The 19,422-nt window shown below is 45.9% G+C and overlaps 1 protein-coding gene across 2 annotated transcripts in view; it reads right to left on the bottom strand.

The window, feature by feature from the left end:
- Nucleotides 1-15,692: 15,692 nt before the first annotated feature.
- Aifm1 (apoptosis inducing factor mitochondria associated 1) overlaps nt 15,693-19,422 on the bottom strand; it is a 46,435-nt gene continuing 42,705 nt past the window's right edge. For both annotated transcript variants that reach the window (XM_075956722.1, XM_075956723.1), the window contains exons 14-16: nt 18,569-18,693; nt 16,422-16,618; nt 15,693-16,084 (exon numbers count right to left, since the gene is read on the bottom strand). In XM_075956722.1, the coding sequence (XP_075812837.1) occupies nt 16,013-16,084; nt 16,422-16,618; nt 18,569-18,693 (394 nt within the window). In that variant the 3' untranslated portion in view covers nt 15,693-16,012. The remainder of the gene's footprint in view (nt 16,085-16,421; nt 16,619-18,568; nt 18,694-19,422) is intronic.

Below are 19,422 nucleotides of genomic sequence, written 5' to 3'. Positions count from 1 at the left end.
AGTAAGAGCAACTGTTGCTCTTCCAGAGTATGCAGGTGAGATTCCCAGCACCCACATGGCAGCCCACAGCCATCTGTCACTCCAATTCCAAGGGTTCCTATGCCCTCTTCTGACCTCTGAGGGCACCAGACACTCACGTGGTGCACAGAATACACACAGACAAAACATTCATACACATAAAAATAAGATAAATAAATCTTAAAAATTTAATTGAGAATGATAAGAACCACCCTGACAACGTTGTGGGAGGACTGAGTAAGGTGACAGTCTATGGCAGTGTCTGGTGCTTAGAAAGCCCTCCATAAATGGCAGCTATCTTCAGTCTCTGTTTGCTTACTCAAACCAATTCTTGAAAGAAGTAAAAGGAGCAAGGCAGAAGCTGCTGAGGACTTAAGGTGAATACCTCCTGAAAATCTGTGTCGTTTCAACGAAGGCTGGAGATTCAAACCAGAGTATGAGGCAAGCTCTTCCTCTTGGGCAGGGAAAGAGGTCAACACTGTGGACCACTCAAAGTGGTCGTATTGCCAATGGTGACCTGCAGCCCACAGCTTGTGGGAATCCCATAAGTTACCACCTTCCCCAGCCACTCAGAACTAACCACAGTCCCACACCCTTCTAGTTGAAGTCAAAGCAAACCCCACCCCACCCCCAACTTGATGAAAATCTTGGACTGATCTCACCTTGGGAAGCCATGAGCCCCCTGAGTGACATTTCTGGCTGCCTTTCTCCTGTTGCTCTTCAGTCTGCTAGCCCTTCCCTGCTTGCCTCCCCATGTCCCATGTACCCACTGGGTAAGCCCCCATCAGGTGGGGCCAGCCAGACTGATTTCACCATTCTCCAGGGGACAGCCACTGTCTCTGGCAATGGCTCATTCCCTGACTTGGCAGGAATTCCCCTTCTCTTATTGCCTGTAGATGCTCAGAAAGAACCATCCAGCAGCGTCCTCTCAGTCTCTCTCTCCTCCCTGTTCCTCATCCCCTCCCATCCCAGCCACTGTCCCCAGTCTTTTCGGGACCCCTTCTAGCCATGTACTCTCATTTGCCCCTTCTCACCTCAACAGCCTCCATTGCCTCCTCTCTCAGGCAGTGCCTACATACCCTGTTTTCTACTGGAAATCCCACCAGGTTGTTTAAAGGTACAATGATTTCTTGTTTCCCTCCATCACTCAAATCACTGACCTCAGCAAATTCTGTATGAACCTGTGGCCAGAACAAAATCCTGCAATGCCCATTTCTGTGGCCCTTGCTTTCTACCACAGAAATATGCTAGAAAAGTCGTGGCTCAGTCAGACTTTTGGAAGGAAAGGCATATTCAGAATCAGGGAGAGGAGTTCGTCTCCCTCTAAAGCTGAGAAGACCCATTAGCCCTCCATAAAGCAAGCCATCATTTTTCAGTTGCATTTAGTAACCACACATCTGTAGTCATAGGGTTTCTAGAAAGGCCTAGGTATCCAAATGACAGGCAGAAATCTTGATGCCTCAGATTATGGCTAATCAGCAGAGGTAAAGCTTGTTGAGAACTTAGCAAGATGGCCCAATGGGTGAAGGCACCTGCTGTTAAGCCTGAAAACCTGAGCTTGATCCCCAGGACCTACATGGTGGAAGGGGAGAGAGAACTGATTCCCTAAAGATGTCCTGATTCCACTCACATACCATATAGTATGTTCACACCCATACACTCTCTCACACATACACACATGCACACGTTATTATGTTTTTATGTAACGAAAATTTTTAAAAGAAAATCTTGCTGATTAGCACCAAAATCAAGGCCCTTGGAATAGATGATACAAAAAAAATCAGTTTTCCATTCTTAAAATGGAGATTCCTAGGAAGTTGCAGTGGCTTACTGCTGTAATCCTAGCATTCAAGAGGCTCAGGTAGGGGAATTGCTATAGGTTCAGGGACAGCCTTGGCTACAGAGTGATACCTTTAAAACAAAAGGCTCTTGCCATACAAACCTGACCAACTGGCTTCAATCTCTAGAACCCACACAAAAAGTCAGAAATGGGTGGTGCATATCTGTACTTCCATGTCGAGCTAGGAGGAGGAGACAGGTAACTCAGTGACTCCGGGAAAGCTCCAGGGTTACCTGGATTTGCAGTGGCAGAACAACTAGACTGACCCTGCTTCAAAACAGGAAGAAGGCAAAAACTGACTCCCAAAAGTTGTCCTCTAATTTTCACATATGTGTCATGGACGAACACACACACACGTATTTTAAAAGATTAAAAAAGGGTTTACAAGCTTGTTCTCCTCACAGTCCCTGGGACTCTGAAAGCCCCTATAAAACTTTAGGGGACACTGTGTCTCACTTCTTGATAGGCTGGAAAGCAGCTCCAGAGGCTACCAAAGGGAGTTAGAGCCTGATAGCTGATGCTATGGACCGTGAGCTGGCTGGTACCCAGCTTGCCAACCCTAGAGGCGATGCTAATAGCAAGTGCTGTCCCTGTCACATCCAGGAGCCTGGCTGGTGTTTGGAAAACATACTCATTTTCCATGGCACCTCAGGTATGGTGGCAGGGAGGTTTGGGAAATGGGAAGGGGGAGAAGAGACATCCCTATAATTCACCTGAAAGAAAAAGAAGTGGCCTCAGGCAGAGCTTGGCAAATTAGGACAAACCCCCCTCAAGCTTCAAATACTGTGGGTCTTCAGTCCTTGCTCTGGGAATCTCCCAGAGATAGTACAGCATCTAAGGGTTCAGGGCCACTGATCAGTGGAACCAGAGTTTACCTTTCACTCCTCAACAGCTTCTGGCCTAACAACACTAGTCTGCCACCCTGCTCTCTCTCTCTCTCTCTCTCTCTCTCTCTCTCTCTCTCTCTCTCTCTCTCTCTCTTATCAAGACAGGGTTTCTCTCTAGTGTTTGGAGCCTGTTGCTTGTCCTGGAACTCGTTCTGTAGACCAAGCTGGCCTCAAACTCACAGAGATCCACCTGCCTCTGCCTCTGCCTCTGCCTCTGCCTCTCAAGTGCTGAGATTAAAGATTAAAGGCATGTGCCACCACTTCCCAGCATGTATCATCTTTTTAATTTATAATTCATTTTTGTGTGTGCATGATATATGGGTATGTGTGTACATATGCACTTGCATTCATGCATACTGTGTTATCTATTGCTTTGACTTCTGTGGTTTTAGACTTAAACTGGAGAGACTTGGGCCTAACTAACCTGTCCCAACACAGTGTGAGTGGACCAGAATATCAAAACATGGGAAGGTTGTTTTTATTTTGTTGAAAGCACAGAGTTGGAAGGACTGACATGGGAAAGAGGCTGCGGGGGGGGGGGCATTAGTGTCCCTAGCATATCCAGCTGAAGGGCAGGTTCAATATGGGGGTAATACCTGGAGGTGAATGATTCTGTTCTCTTTGGATTATCCCATCACACGGGAAATCAAGGACAAGCCTGAGACATTTGCTTGACAGAGGCAAAGCCATAGCCCATTGAGAAGACAGACACTCCTCAGTTTCCCCACCCTGACACCACATTAGGGTTTGAGTGTTGTTGTTGTTTAATGCAATATTTAATGTCTATAAAGGTGCACTATGAGTCATTTCATGGAATGTCTAGGCCCCTTTGCTGGCAGAAAATAAACTTTCCAGCCCTCTTTTGAGGAAGCCATCCAACTCCGCTGCTGCTGGTTTGTGTGTTAGAGAATGAGTGTGCCTGTGGATCTGTGTGTGGCATGGGTCTCAGCTAGAGCCTGGCTTGCTTATGTGTGCCTCTGTGTGGGTCTCAAGGCTATAAGTGTGTGTGTGTGTGTGTGTGTGTGTGTGTGTGTGTGTGTGTGTGCAGGGTGTGTGCCTGTGTGTCTCCGCAAGGCAATGTGGTATGTGAGCCTGTGCATCTGAGGTGAATACATGTACATTTTTTCCCTTGTTGCTGGCAAATTGTCTTCCCATCTCTCTCTTTGCAGAGTGAAGGGTTGACTGAGGGAAGGAAGCAGTCCAAAAGGGGGTTAGCAGGGGAGGGGATAGGGGCTGGAGGCAAACCAAAGCAATTTCAGTGGACAGAGGGAAGTGTCAGCCAAGGATGAAACTGAAACCAAGGCAGTTCTAATGCACTAGCACCCAGGGATCTTCCCTGGCCTTGGGTTCCTCCACTCCCCTACTCCCCCAGCCGGTAGTGGAGATTAGACAGCACGAGATTATCAGATTCTTGTCCCTGAAGCCTGGACTTGACATTGAGGCAAAGAAGCTGAGCTAGAGTTTGGTCCGTGGTTAGTTAGCACATGACCCCATTAAGCATCCATTAGCACATTAACACAAATTAGTATATCAGATCGTCTCCCAGTCACCTAGTAGGGCATAGGGCCAGGTTGGAGAGAAGACAGCATGGTGATAGCAAGGGGCCTAGGGTGAGAACTAGGTATTCAGGCTGGGGCAGACTCTAGAGGTAGAAAAGGGAGGCGGAGAGCATCAAGTTCTGCTCATTTGATCCTTTTAGTCATGCTCTGGGAGAGAAACCTTGGGGAGGGGGCTAGGAGAAGGGAGGGACTTCCAGGAATAGCTTAGCTGGGCACCAACCCTAGGAAAGAGGCCGGGGTTCTGAGGTCTGGGCAAGAGACAGACTGTATTTCTCCTGGCACACAGTGAAACCTGGGAACGTCTAGGATCCTTTTCAGTTTTTTCCTCTTCCCTCTTCTTTATGGAAAATCTTTAGATAACTTTCTCAGATGACTGAACACCCTGAAAGCACAGAGTTGGAAGGACTGACAGGGGAGAAGATGCACCCAGAATGCTGGCGCGGCGTTTGCTTTTATCTCTCTGTCTGTCTGTCTATTTATTTATGGTTCGGCAAAGGGGGACTTACTCTGCCCATATATTTTATCTGTAAAGTTTTGTCATGAAAACTGGCCCTCTAGCCTTTGGAAAGGATGAGGCTGGAGTCCCCCAGCTCAGAGGTGTGTGGCCACAGGTTATTTTGAGGCCTTGGTAGTCTTAGTTACCTCAACAGTTAGCACATAGCCATAAACTACAATTGGAGGTCTAACCAGAATTATGGCTCCTAGTTCAGAGCCCAAGAAGTTAGAACAGAGCTGTGGCTATGGGGCTGGAGAAATAGTTTAGCAGTTAAGTGCACTTACTGTTCTTTCAGAGGACCAGAGTTCAATTGTCAGCACCCACATGAGGGGTGGGCACCCATAACCAACTGTAATTCCAGTTCCAGTGAATCTGACGCTTTCTTCTGGACTCCACGGGCAGCTCCACTCACATGGCCACAAGCAGACACACATGTAGACATAATTTAAAAAATAATAAATCTTTGAGAAATTAAACAATCTGTAGGGAGCAAAGCTGCCGAATTTTGCCCCAGGATGAGCCTCAGCCTTTTCTTCCATTTAGCTTCAGAAAACTGAATTGATGGGCATGGAACCCCTACTGGTTCCAAATCCAGTCTCAGGCTGAACCCTCATCTAGGTTGAGCCTTAGTCACAGCCTGCACCCCATGCCTGACCACGGTCTGGAGCTCTGTACTGGAGCTCTGTGGTCTTACGGGGAGCCGGGATTTTCAGGGAAACCCACCCCCAGTGTCCGAGACGCGACTCAAAGTTTCCATTCTACTGCCCACAGGTCAAGAGCACCATCTCCAGATTGCAAAGAGGCTCTGAAACTGCAGTCCCTTGGCTAAAGTGAGCAGTCTGCCCCTAGCTCTGCCGGGGCCTGAGAGGTGGCCGGAGGGATTACGGAAAAACTCGCCTTTTTCGTCTACAGTCGGAGCAGCTCTCCTGCTACTTGGGAAAAAGGCCTTCTTTTGAGTTGGGATGAACGTCACGAGAAGCGGTGGGGGCTCTGGTCACCCGTCACGCCTTTCCTCGCCATCCTTTTTCTAGGCGACGGGACCTCCCCACCCCGAGATCACCCTGTGGTGGGCTGAGCGCTCCCACCCATTCTCGACGCGCAGGACGCCTCTGCAGCGCCACCTACAGGCAGAACGCGCATGGCGCCGTGACTCTAGCCAGCGCTTACTCTGGCTGCAGCCGCCGCTGCTGGATCTAGCTAGCCAGTCTCTGAAGAACAGCAGAGGTTTGCTCCTCAGCTACCTAAACTCTCCAGCTTTTCTGGACGGAGCCTTACCTTCCCTAGCCTCCCCTGATCCCAAGTGTCCTGGCCAGCCTGGCCCCAAGCTCGGACCCTGCCCGGCTCAGGCAGCCGGTGCTCTAACCTTTCCACTCTTGCTGCTGCGCTCTAAGTGGCCTCCTGCCCTGGGGCGCCTCTTCCTGGGAAGCAGTGAAGTCACGCTGCCCCCCCCCCCCATCCGCTGACTCAAGAGAATGAGAATCCTCCGCCCTGCCGGGCACACCCCTTGAAACTTCGCCTCAATTCTTTCTTTCTTGCTCCCGCCCTCCATCTCCTTCCTTTCGTCCCCCAGGCTAGCAAGAGCGGCTGGGCTTCTGGGAAAGGATTCATTGTGGCAGCTGGGAGGAAAGTGTCAGTCCACATGGAGACCTCCTGCACTCGATTCCAGCCCCACCAAGATGCACTGTTCTGAGGCTTACAGGGTGCCCCAGCAGCGGCATGTTTGCAACTTTGGGCAATACTCCCATTAGATATCCTTTTCCAGTTAACCACCGCCTACGGGAAGGGCCTGCAGAGAAGATTGCTGGAGAGCCCTGCTCCCTCTCCAGAGTCTCCGGATTGCCTGGGAAATTCTGAAAGCTGAGGTCTTCTCTTTGGTCTACCCCTGCACCACTGAATGTAGCTTGCTGGGGTACGGGTAGCCCAAAAAGACTTGTGTCACCAAGGGGACCGATTTGGAGTGATCTGAGCTTTGAACTGTCCTGCGCCCATTAATCAAATCAAGATGATTGCCTGATGTGTCACTGTGGCTGTTCCTTCTGGAACCTGGTACTGGACAGGTTTAGGTTGGGGTGGAGGCAACTTTGGGGCGGTTTTCAGTGTATCCTTTTGTACCAATACATGAGGATAGTGAAAGGTTAGGAAATTAGCTTGTCTTACTGGGTGGTAAGGGTAACAAGGTAGCTGAAGGCCTCAAGCACAGGTAAGTGTGTAAGCGGAGGGGGTAACAGTATCAAGTTTGACCTCTAATAGGTGAAACACAAAACCTGTAAACTTGACCTTTCGCTTGTTTTGCTTTGTTTTGTTTTTGGAGACAAAGTTTCTCTGTGTAACAAATCTAGTTGTCCTGGAACTCACTTTATAGACCAGGCTGGCCTTGAATTGACAGAAATCCACCCACCTGCCTCTGGCTCCCGAATGCTGGTATTAAAGGAGTGCACCACCACCTCTTGACTGTCCTTTCCTTCTTGAGTGGCATGGTCTTTTTTACTTGAAGATTTCGTTTACATATGATGGTTGAGAACAGCCATGTGGGTGCTGGGTATAGAACCCTGGTCTAAAAGAGTGACAAGTGCTATTAACACTGAGTCTTTTCTCCAGCCCCAAGGTGCATGATCCTTAAAACGTAATTTCTTACCAGCAAATCATGGGACTAGATTGTGCACCCCTCCCCCATACAGTTTCCCTTTGCGCATGTGTATGGTTAACAGCTCAGTATAGAAGTTTACAAGCTTCGTGGCTCATGTATCACACTACTTCAGGGCATGGTGCCGCCAAGGCCATAGTTGGCGTGGAAATGGCCATGGACAAACAGCAAGAGGGTGGTGTAAGGGCAAGGCTTTGGGCTTCTATGGCACGGGGGAGGTTTTTTGAAATGCTATATTCACTTCGAACTGAGAACCAGCTTGGGTTATGGTGGCTTTCTACCGACCATCTGTGCAAGGGGACTGGAGCTCTTAATCGCTGGGTAGGAATATATGCACAATGCCATGCCTGAGAATTACTCGGATTTCGTGTGTGTGTGTGTGTGTGTGTGTGTGTGTGTGTGTGTGTGTGTGTGTGAAGGATTCTGGGTTTGGAGCCAAACATTACTTTAGGGGCTAAAAGGATGTCATATTTCAGAGATACCAGGTTTGAAGTTGTCAGATCTCCATGGAAGGGAAATCAAGCAGGATGCAATTTCTAGGTCTTCCAGATCCAGATGTAACTTGCTTGGTTAAAAAAAAAAGACTCAAAAGTCATAACCTAAAAATAAGATTAAAAACTAGCCAGATGTGGGGATGTACACCTATGCCAATAATGCTAACACTCAGGATGCTGAGGCAGGAGGATCACCATAAGCTCAAGGCCAGCCTCATCAAAGTAGTAAGTTCTAGGCTACAGTAAGACCCTATCTCTGAAAGAAAACAACAAACGTGTAAATCTAGTCCAGCCAAACAGAGAGCAGAGTCATGGTGGGGTGGTCAGGTTCTCTTAGCATCTGCTCTAGGCCTCAGGAATGACAAGTGGTAGAGACCATGGACAGATGAGACACAAAGAGACTTCTTTTATATGTAGGATGTTAAGGCAAAGGTAGAGAGATGGATGATCTGGCTTGTTACATTCACTTTATTTATGGGAAGGCCAATGCCTAGGAGGGGGCTCACCCAAGGCCACACAAGCAGTGGGTAGCAGAACAGACACTCATATCCATGCATGTTCTTTTTCACTGTGCTCCACTGCCTCAGCAGAAAACATACAGGCCTAGAGTAGCTGCTGCAACCAGAGGAAGAAACACAGTGAGACGGTGACCCCATGTATGGTGGCAGGAAGAACAGCCAGGTTTCAGAAGGAAAGTAAGAGAATGAAAGGCCTGAAGGAAAGGGAAGAGAAATGTGTAAGCACACTGAGCAGGACTTTAGACGACTCTTTTTAAAGCATAGTTTACTCCATGTTTTGTTCATAGGGAATAATAGAGTAGATGCAAACAAAAGTGGTTTAGTCACTGAAGCAGAAGCAGGACAATAAAGCAATGTGAGAGGTAATGACATTCCATTTGACATTCACATAGCATACTCCCAGCACTTGGGTTGCACCCGATAGTCCCTTTTGGCTTGTCTATGTCTGCCACCAGGTTATAAAGTCACTGAAGGCAGGGCCTATATATGACTCATCTCCTTATCTCTAGGACTTAATATAGTACCATGATATGCAGTAGTTGTCAGAAAAGGTTGAACAAATGTTACCCAAGTGAATACATTTCTGCAGATAGTTCCAAATTCAACACCCATATTAACTGCTCCCATGCAGTATCTCTGGGTAGTGTGCTGCCAATGTCAAGGCGTTCTAGATGGGACCCTTTCCTCAACTGAGATGCAGACCTTAAAGGCTCCTCGGGGACTATGTCAGGTAATTAAGAAGGGACAAGACTAGGCAAAATCGTCCTGGGTCTCTGTCTGGTAATGGGCCTGCTGAGGAGCTCGCTTTTTGCCTCCAAATTGTCAGTGTTTTCCATCCAAAGAGAATGCCCTCGTGGTGGAATGGGTTGTTTATCGCTCATTGCAGCAAGGAAGGTGGCACACTATGGGAGCCATGGAGAACTCCTAAGAGGGAGTGGCATGGGATTGAAAGGACGTTGGTTACAGAAGCTGGGCTTTGCGCTGGACCTAGCTGCTGTCATGAATCAGGAGTCATCCCATGATTAGGTTTGGCTTTATTGACTGATTTTTGTTGGTTTTTTTTTTTTTCAAAACAAGGTTTCTCTGTAGCTTTGGAGCCTGTCCTGAAACTAGAGACTGATTGATTTTTATATTTGAGACAGTCTCATTAGTAGCCCAGGTTGTCATGGAACTCACTAGTAGACCAGGCCGGCCTCAAACTCAGATCCACCTGCCTCTGCTTCCCAAGTGCTGAGGTTAAGGGTATACAATACCACCACACCCAGCCTGGGTTGGCTAGCTTAACAAATATTACTCAATGGGAAGGCAGAGTAGCACTAAAGCTAAGATTGGTAACAAAGCAACAGTCACTCAGATTACCCAGACTTGGAGCGGGGGTATTTGGTCATTTTTGTTGTTTTCCAGACAGGGTTTCTCTACGTAGTTTTGGTTGTCTGGGAATACACTGTGTGGACTAGGCTGGCCTAGAAATCACAGAGATCTGCCTGCCTCTGCTTTCCAAGTGCTGAGATTAAAGGTGTACATCACCATTGCTGGGATTATTTGATTCCCCCCCCCCCCCAGATTCATCATGGACACACAGAACCTTGCGTGATGCCAGTGTCCTGTGACTTTATGTTCAAAAGAATACTTGGATCTATGAAAGCCAGGTCAGCTGCTAGTCATAACAAGGCCTTCCTGATAGTACCAAGCCAGCTTCCGGGTGTCAGGGGTACTTTTCCTTCTCAAACCGCCTGTTTTGAGATGATCTCTGGTTTACAACCAGAGTTTGGCAGTCTAGTATCTAAGTATTTAGACCCTCCCTGTACTATGACCCAGTCACACCCATATGTAGAACCAGCCAGGCAGGGAGACGTCATTTCTGGCTTGAGCTGTGTGTATGTGTGTGTGGAATTGTGTATGTCTCTGTGCCCACCAGAAATTCCCTGATAGAAATGAAGCCAGAGCTGAACCTACTACTTCTACTCTGGTTCCAGCAGGACTTTCCTTCTGCCCAGAGTGGAAGTATTGGGATGGACTGCCAACAATCTCCAGGATAGCAAGGGTAGTCCGTTTTAGGTGGAGTCGGTGAAAGAGGGACAGAAGGGATATTGCAGCAGCCAAACTTGAGAGGAGCGGGAAAGGGAAGAGGTAGCTGTGGAAGGGAGGGGAGAGTTCCTTTGTATAAATGGGTCTCTAGAGAAGCTGCTGGTTTTCCTTCAAGGAAGCAGCCTGCAGTAGGTCACTGTGTGTTCCCACCCCCATCCCTTTCTGTTATAAGTCTCCTGTCTCCAAAACAGGCCTTGTTGATTAGAATAAAGAAATAAACCACATGTGTTGACCTCATCCTTCAGAGGCTCAATCTGACCCCTTTCCAATCAAGTGAACCTCTTCATTCCATCTTGCCAGTCTTAAAAATATTGGGACATCTTGTGCCATGCCTTAGGGGTACCCAAGCAAAGGCTAGCATCAGCATTAAGAGGTGTCAAGGTAGCATCTGATAGCATTTGAAAAATGGCAAAAGGAACAGGGTTGAAGTCAGGAGGGTGGGCTCCAAATACTTGATGTTCTGGCAAAAGCTCTGACTGTTCATCCCAGGGCGTGTCTTGCCCTGTCCTGCATTGTGGTATGGCCCTGCTAATGACAGAGCTGCTACTTGAGGCTAAACCTCAACTGGCACTGCTTTTCTGTGAAGTCAGAAACCAGACTGTGTGATCTTCCATGGCCTAGGCTGACTAAATGTATCCTGGGTAAGTGGCAACTTATGGCAGTGAGTGACGTGATGGGTATTTGAACATCTTTTTGTAAACAATCTGAATTACAGAGATCAGAGCCTACCTGATTTTGCAGCCAACCTGTTACCTAGTATCAACCAAGGACAGACTCTTTCAGCACTCCACCTGGATTTTCAGGGTTATGGCCTGTAGGCAACATCATGTGGTGGAGGGGGTCACTTTGTGCTTTGGGATAGCTCACAATTCATTCAGAATGACATGAAGGCCAGTAGCTATGGGTTGAAGGGATAGTTCAACAGCAGCAGAGACTCTAGGCTCCATATCTAGCATGGGGGCTAGGGAAGACTATATATACCCTGATTGGAAAATTATGCAATGTATATATGAAAGCCAAAATTAAAGCACCACAAGCCATAGTTTTGTGATATTATCAGCTGTAAAAATTAATTTAAATTTAAGAAAATTTACAACAGCAATACATTTATTCTATTTCTTTTCCCTTTTGTTAAAGTCATTTTTAAAATTTTATGTTCAGTGGTATTTTGCCTGTGTATGTTTGTGTGAGGGTATCAAATCCCCTGGAACTGGAATTAACAGTTGTGAGCTGTTGTGAGGATGCTGGGAATTGAACCTGTTAAGAGCAAACAGAGATCTTAATAGCTGAACCATCTCTCTAGGCCCCTCTTCTGTTTTTTTGAGACAGGGTCTCATTACACATCCCTGGAGAAGTCCTGCTTTTTTTTTCCTTTTTAAAAGAATTTTGAAAAGGTAAAAGAACAATAAAGATTAGGGTAGTAATTACAATTGGAACTCAGAGATAAGAGAAATCATACATGGACACTAGTCCAAAGCAGGACTTAATTTGGGTTGAAAGAAGAACAGGCTTTAGATAGTGAAAGGATGATGGATTTCATATGTGAAGAGTGAAGCAAAATTTAGAAAGTACAATAAATCAGATGTATATGTATATCTGTACGGACATGTGTGTATATTAAAGTTATGAGAAAGGCCAGGGGTGGTGGCACATAACTTAACCCAGCACTTGGGAGGCAGCAGTAGGCAAATCTCTGAGTTTGAGTTTAGCCTGGTCTACAGAGTCTCAGGCCAGCCAGGGTATGCCTCAAAAAGAGTTATGAGACAGGATGTAGCCTGGAAGGGGGAGCTGAGATCCCGGACTGCTATGATACTTTGGAATTGATATGATGGTGACAAACAGGTGTTTCTTTTCTTTTTTTTCTGAGATAGAATCTTACCGTGTAGCATTTCACCTTCCCTGGCCTGGATCTCACTGTCTGGACCAGGCTGGCTTCAAACTGCCTGCTTCTGCCTCTGGAGTGCCAGCATTAAAGGTGTACCCCATTATGCATAGCTGTTTTTTTCAAGTGTATATTTGTATGTACTCGTATTTGCATATGTGTGAGTATACACATGTGGGCGTGTGTGGGCATGCATATGGAGGTCAAGGGTTAAAGTTAGGAATCTTCCTCTCTGTATCTTAAGTCAGTGGGGCAGTTGAACCCAGAGCTCGTCGATTCAACTAATTAATTAGCTAATTTGCTCCAGAAATTCTGCCACCACCTCAGGAGCACTGGAATTATCACTAGAACTCCCTGGCATTTATGTGGGTTCTGGGGATCTAGGTCCTCTGGCTTGCTGCTTATGTGGAAAGCACTTTTAACAACTGAATATCACCCCAGCCCCACTGGACATTTTTTTTTTTGGTTTTTTGAGACAGGGTTTCTCTGTGGTTTTGGAGCCTGTCCTGGAACTAGCTCTTGTAGACCAGGCTGGTCTCGAACTCACAGAGATCCACCTGCATCTGCCTCCCAAGTGCTGAGATTAAAGGCGTGCGCCACCACTGCCCGGCTGGACATTTTTTTTGACTGGCTGATGTAGAACTTGCTACGTAGATCAAACTGACCTCAAACCAATCTCTCCCTCTGAGTTTAAGACCATGTACCACCATGCCCAGCCATAGACCTAATAGTGCATTTTCCAATTATGGCATCTACTTAGCTCACAGAAGGTAATGAACACTGATTAGATGGAATAGGTCACTTTTTTAGTTCTCCGCATTACAGTGACATAGAGACAACAGCTGCCAGAGAACTAAAATGAACTGTAAATATCATAAAAACAAATCAAAATCTCATTTTTTGAGGGAGGTCTCACTATTGGCTGTCATGCATCTTTCTATGTACCAGGCTGGCCTCCAACTCACTGAGGTCTGCTTGTCTCAGGCTCCTGAAACAATGTGATGTTTTAAAATGGCCTACCCCACCTATGTAAGCAGCAGTTATTACTGCATAATGATCCTATTTCATAGGATACCAAAGAAGTTTCTACATACAAGTTGGGTATGTCATGCACAGGATCATAGTTCACTAAACCTGTTTCCACATAATAAGAATCTGTCCTAGTGCAGATGATTCTTGCAGTGAAAACATGGCCTATTCTGGTATCCAGCAGAAAAACCATCTGTAAGCTTCTTTTAGTTTTTAAAAAGTCAGGTAAGCAGCATTTTTCTGCTTACAGAAGTATTCATAACTGCATTCTCAATTCTGTGGTGCCAAGGACATAACTTGGGGCCTTATACATGCTACATAAGTGCTCTACCATTGAGCTGATGGATACTTGGAAGTAGTGAAAAAATTTCTCCCAGTGGAAATAGATTCTACTTTAAATTTTAACTTATTTACTTTTGGTGCTGAGGATTGAACCCAATTCTGCCTATATGCTAAGCACACATTCTACCACTGGGCTACCATTAGGAAAATGAGATTCAATTTTAACAGTTACATAGCTACCGGGCGGTGGTGGCGCACTCGGGAGGCAGAGGCAGGCAGATCTCTGGGAGTTCGAGGCCAGCCTGGTCTACAAGAGCTAGTTCCAGGACAGGCACCAAAGCTACAGAGAAACCCTGTCTCGAAAAACCAAAAAAAAAAAAAAAAAAGCAGTTACACAGATTACCAATTCAAGGCCTGCTTGGAATACAAAGTGAAGCTGGGCAGTGGTGGCACATGTCTTTAATCGCAGCACTAGGGAGGTAGAGACAGGGAGATCTCCATGAATTCAAGGTCAGCCTGGTCTACAGAGCGAGTTCCAGGACAGGCTCCAAAGCTACAGAGAAACGCTGTTTTGAAAAACCATAAAAAAAAAAACAAACAAAAAACAAAAACACAGAGAGAGAGACAGACAGACAGACCAACCCTGGGTAACCTCAGGAGACTGCTTGGAAATAAAAGCAAAAAGGGGGTTAAGGTGTAGCTCAGTTGTAGACTATTTGCTTAGAATGTAACACACACAAGGTTAACTACTTTAAAATGCCAAAAAAACCTTAGTGGACTATGAAGTTTACAAAAATTCATCTTATACTTTTTATGTGTATAGGTGTTCTGCCTCCATGTATGACCTCCTGAGTGCCTGATGCCCATGGATGTCAGAAGAGATGTTAGATCTCCTGGGATCCTGTTGCAAGCCTCCATGTAGTTCTGGAAATCAAACCCAGGTCCTCTGGAGAGCAGTCATTGCCCTTAACTACTTGACCCATCTAATCCTTTTCTTTTTTAACAAGATCTCACTATATGGCCCAGGTTTGGTCCCAAACTTATAGCAATCCTCTTGCCTCAGCCTCCTGAGTGCTAAGATTATATAGGCACATGCCATCATCACAATTGGCTTTTAAACCCATTGTGCGTTTGTGTGTAACCTTTCTGTCCCCCATAGGACCAGTTCGATTCTGGAGCAGCTAGTTGTTCAATATAAACCTGAGTTTATTCTGTTTATTTGCTCACTCATTCAAAGATAATTTATTAAGCACCCGTTATGAACCAGAGCTCTTTTGCTTCTGCATATATAACCATGAGCAAGACATTAATGTCACGGTGCCTGCTTACAGGAAGCCATAGGTCAGTCACTGAGACAGAAAGAGGGTTGGGTTTGGAAGGGTGAAGAAAACCCTCATACAAATAGTAAACTTGGCTGGGTGGTGGTGGTGCACACTTTTAATCCCAGCACTCAGGAGGCAGAGGCAGGCAGATCTTGGTGAGTTTGAAGCCAGCCCGATCTATAAGAGGTGGTTCTAGGCTCCAAAGCTACAGAGAAACCCTGTCTCAAAAAACAAAAAAGAAAGAAAAAAAAATTGTGACTTGCCTACAGAAGAATTAGGCCAGGCATGGTAGTAAACACCTTTAATGCCAGCACTTGGGAAACAGAGGTAGGCAGATCATGGAGCCAACATCGTCTACATAGCAAATTCCAGGCCAGAAAAACTACGGTGAGACCCTATCTCAAAAAAGTGGTTAGGGCACTGGTTGTTTTTTATAGGGGACCAGTATTCAGTTCCCAGCACCCATATGGTGGCTCACAACAGGAAGTAACTCTGGTCCGAGGGGATCTACTGCCAATTTCTGGTCTCAATGGGCACCAGACACACAAGTGGCACACAGATCCATGTGCAGGCAAAACATCCATACATACAAAATAAGATCACTGCTGTGAGCCGAGAGGTATAGTAGGCCAAGTGGTGACAGGTGTTTAATGTGGACTGTTGAATACATGGCTGAGAAAAACCATATACTTGGTAGCAGCTGTAGTCAGCTTGCTGATACACATACACACAGTCCTTTATCTACCTATCCCCTTTAAAATAAACCAACTGGATTTAAAAGAATCAGATTTTAATTTGTCATGTGCATCTATATAGATGAAAATATTCACAGAGGCTTGTTCGATTCCTGCTCCTACATAAAGAGAAAGTATGCTGAATAAAAAAATGTTCCTTTACCCACCCAACCCCCCTGTCAGGGATGGAAAAGTGCATGTGTATTCCATGATGGGGCTTCAATCTTCATGAATGTTGAAGAGTTTGGCTACTTCATTGAGATCTTCATGCTGCTCACCGTCCTTAATGATCTGAGGGGTAGAGTAACAATAGGTTCTTAACTCATTCCATGTGCACCCAGCCCTGGCCCACACAATGGGGCTGCCTGGGCTAGTCTCCAGTTACACACTGGGAAGGGATTGTGGGAACAGCTTTCTACTAACCCCAAATGAGCAGCTTGACAACTCTCAGGCTACCCAGCCAAGTCTCAAATCAAAAAATGTTTCTGAGCCAAGGTTTTGCCTTTGTTTTGCTTAAGTACAATCTGACCTTGGTAGACAATGCAACTCAGGGCACCTGGTGAAGTCACAGGACTATCTTCCAACCCCCACTTTCCATCTTCTTCTAAGGGTCTTGACAGGCACCTACCTTCCTTGCGATTGGCATTCGGTTAAAGACGTTCCATAGCACAATCCCCACGACTACTTTGTCCCTGAGGTAGAAGATGACACCTTTGCCGTAGTCCTCCCCTTCAACAGGGGCCTGTGGGACTGCAGGGGTACTGGGAGGAATTGAGATTTCAGAGGCTTCTGACTCTGTCTCACTCTCCGAGCGGATACCGGTCCCTGTAGCCAATCCCACAAACAAATACAAAACCCAAGTTCAGTTATTTTGACTTTGGAAAATTCTAGAAGGCAAATATCTGTATGTATGTGTAGGTAAACATATGTATGTGCATGTGATAACATGGGTGTCATTCTTCAGGATTGCTTTTTTGAGACAGGGTCTTTCTCAATGGCCAGGAACTCAACAGGCTACATTGGCTGGCCAGCAAGCCCCAGCAAACCTGTTTTTGCATCCCCAGTATTGGAATTAGAATAGTGTGACAATACTTACCTTTTAAAATGTGGCTTATGGGGATTGAACTTAGGTCCTCATCTTTGCAAGGCAACTTTTATCAACTGAACTATTTTCCTAGCCTGAAAAGTTTCTTTTCAAACTGGCTTAATTAAAGCTACTTCTAGATAGTTTGTTTTCCAATATTCCTCAGAATATTCTTGAGCCACTTTCAATTAACATAGGCCAAAGGAAGTTCTTTCTTGCCACCTCCTGGGCACTGCTGAACCTGACCTTGCACTTTTCTACTTCACTTACATCCCATGCTATAGACATTTCTAGGATCAGGATCTTTCCCAACTGGAAAGGGGTTGCACTTCTCCTCTCATTCACTACTGTACTGTTATTTTGTTGCTGTTGATTTGATACATGCTAGAGTCATTTGGGAAGACATCAGACCATCACTTCTGGATCTGCCTCCATCAGATTGGACTGTAGGCAAGTCTGTGGGGGCATTTTTCTGATTACTGACTGATGTGGGTGGGCCCAGGCCTCAGACAGCAAGTGCTGGGGGTTACCGCTCCCTGGCTGGCGGTTTTTCCTTGTATAAGCAGGCTAACCAAGCCATGGGGTAAGTCCATAAACATCATTCCTCTACACTCTCTGCTTTGGTTCCTGCCCTGTTTAAATCTCTGTGTTGGTGTCACTAAGTGATGGACTGTGATCAGGACATTTAAGCCAAATCAACCTGTCCCTTCACAAGTGGCATTTGGTCATGGCTTTTATCACGGAAATAGGAAGCAAACTAGGACAATGATTCAGGACAGTAGCTACTTGCCACATACAGCTATTTCAATGAAAACTGTTAGTAATAAAACAAACCATACAATTCAGGATTGTTTTTCTTTTCTGAGACAAGGTTTTATGTGGATCAGTCTGACCTGGAACTTACAGATAATGTCTTGCTTTCTCCTTCTTAAGAAGTAACTTGCCCATGAAACACATCCGGCAAAAAAGGACAGTTAAATAACTTAAGCCCAAGGTCATGGAATAAGGCCAAGGAGCTAATAATGAAAGAGATACATGTAGGAGGAAAGCCCATTCCAAGAATGGTGCCTCCCATGTGAAGCAAACCTGGCATCCAGATCCGACAACCAAATTAGATTCAACTTAAGAACTCCTTAGCCCAATTCTTTACTTCCCAGGGTCCAGGGAAGACACCAGGCCCTAAGGGGTTCTCACTTCTGGTTCTTGAGATTATTATGAAGTGGGCAATATAAAGAAAAAAAAATCCCTAAAAAATCCAGGTTTACTTCATCACTTAGATTTGTCTCAGCCCCAGAAGATAAACTGGGGTGACTGAACAGGCTGTGGCCCACTGTTTAGGATGGATAGCTACAATGTAAGAGTCTGTACTTTGACCAGGGTCTCAGAGCACCAGAGTGGGAAGTTTGGGTTTGGTTACCTTTTTCTTTTTTTGAGAGAGGGGCCTCTGTGTAGTCCTGGCTGTCCTGGAAATCACTCTGTAGACCAGGCTAACCTCAAACTCAGAGAGGTCTACCTGCCTATGGCTCCTGAGGCATGTGCCACCACTGTCCAGTGGGTTTGGTTAATTTAAATCACAATATAGAGGGTTTAAACACCAGATCCCTCTGGCCCATACAGAATCAACTCGTTCAGGAGAATCAGATGCACTGCTTCTTAACATTCTTCCTAGAGAAGTAGTTGGGTTTCCATACCTGACTTCTCTGTGGCAGATTTTGGGTTGTCTTGTGCAGTTGCTTTTGCAAAAATACCAACTGTGGGCAAACTACTGTCCACAAGACCAATAGCTTCATAGCCAACATCAGGACCCAAATCACTCCTGTGGAAAGAGAAGAGGACATTTTGTCAAAGGACCATAAGTGACGGCACAGTAGCGCATTCTCTTCATGACACTGTACTTTTATGCCAGTCAAATAATTCAGGATTTATAAGAGGAATGCCAAACAGATTTACTGTTACTGGGACATCTGAGGACAAGTGTGAGGGAGCAGGATTATCTCAAACAGCATTTCCCCTCCCCCAGAAGCTACAATACACAACATACACCCATATAAAATGATTTAAACTTCCCGAATTTTATTTTGTTTTTATCCCATCCAACATTTAGGGTAGGATAGGTTCCCATCGTTTTGTTTGTGTTTGAGACATGGTTTCTGTGTAGCCCTGGCTGTTCTTGAACTCCCTCTGTAGACCAGGCTGGCCTCAAACTCATAAAGATCTGTCTGCCTCTAACTCCTGAGTGCTGGGATTATAGGCACAAGCCACCACACCAGGTCCAGGTTCCCCACTTTTGATACACTCTAATTTTCTTTTCTTTTTCTTTTTTTGTTTTGTCAAGACTGTGTCGCCTCAGCTGTCCTGAAACTGGCTCTATACAGAACTTGTTCTGTAGACTTGGAACTCCCTCTGTGGACAAGGCTGGCCTTGACCGCAGAGATACACCTGTGTCTGCCTCCTGAGTAAATGGGATTAAAAGCTAATTTTCTTTAGCTCACATTAAAACTGCTTTTTTGAAGCTTTAAAATGTGTCCTTACTGGATGAAAGTTG

This window comes from Microtus pennsylvanicus, chromosome X (assembly GCF_037038515.1).
Source record: "Microtus pennsylvanicus isolate mMicPen1 chromosome X, mMicPen1.hap1, whole genome shotgun sequence".
NCBI lineage: Eukaryota > Metazoa > Chordata > Mammalia > Rodentia > Cricetidae > Microtus > Microtus pennsylvanicus.
Note: the sequence above shows the minus strand (reverse complement) of the source record. Positions and strands in the feature narration are given on the sequence as shown.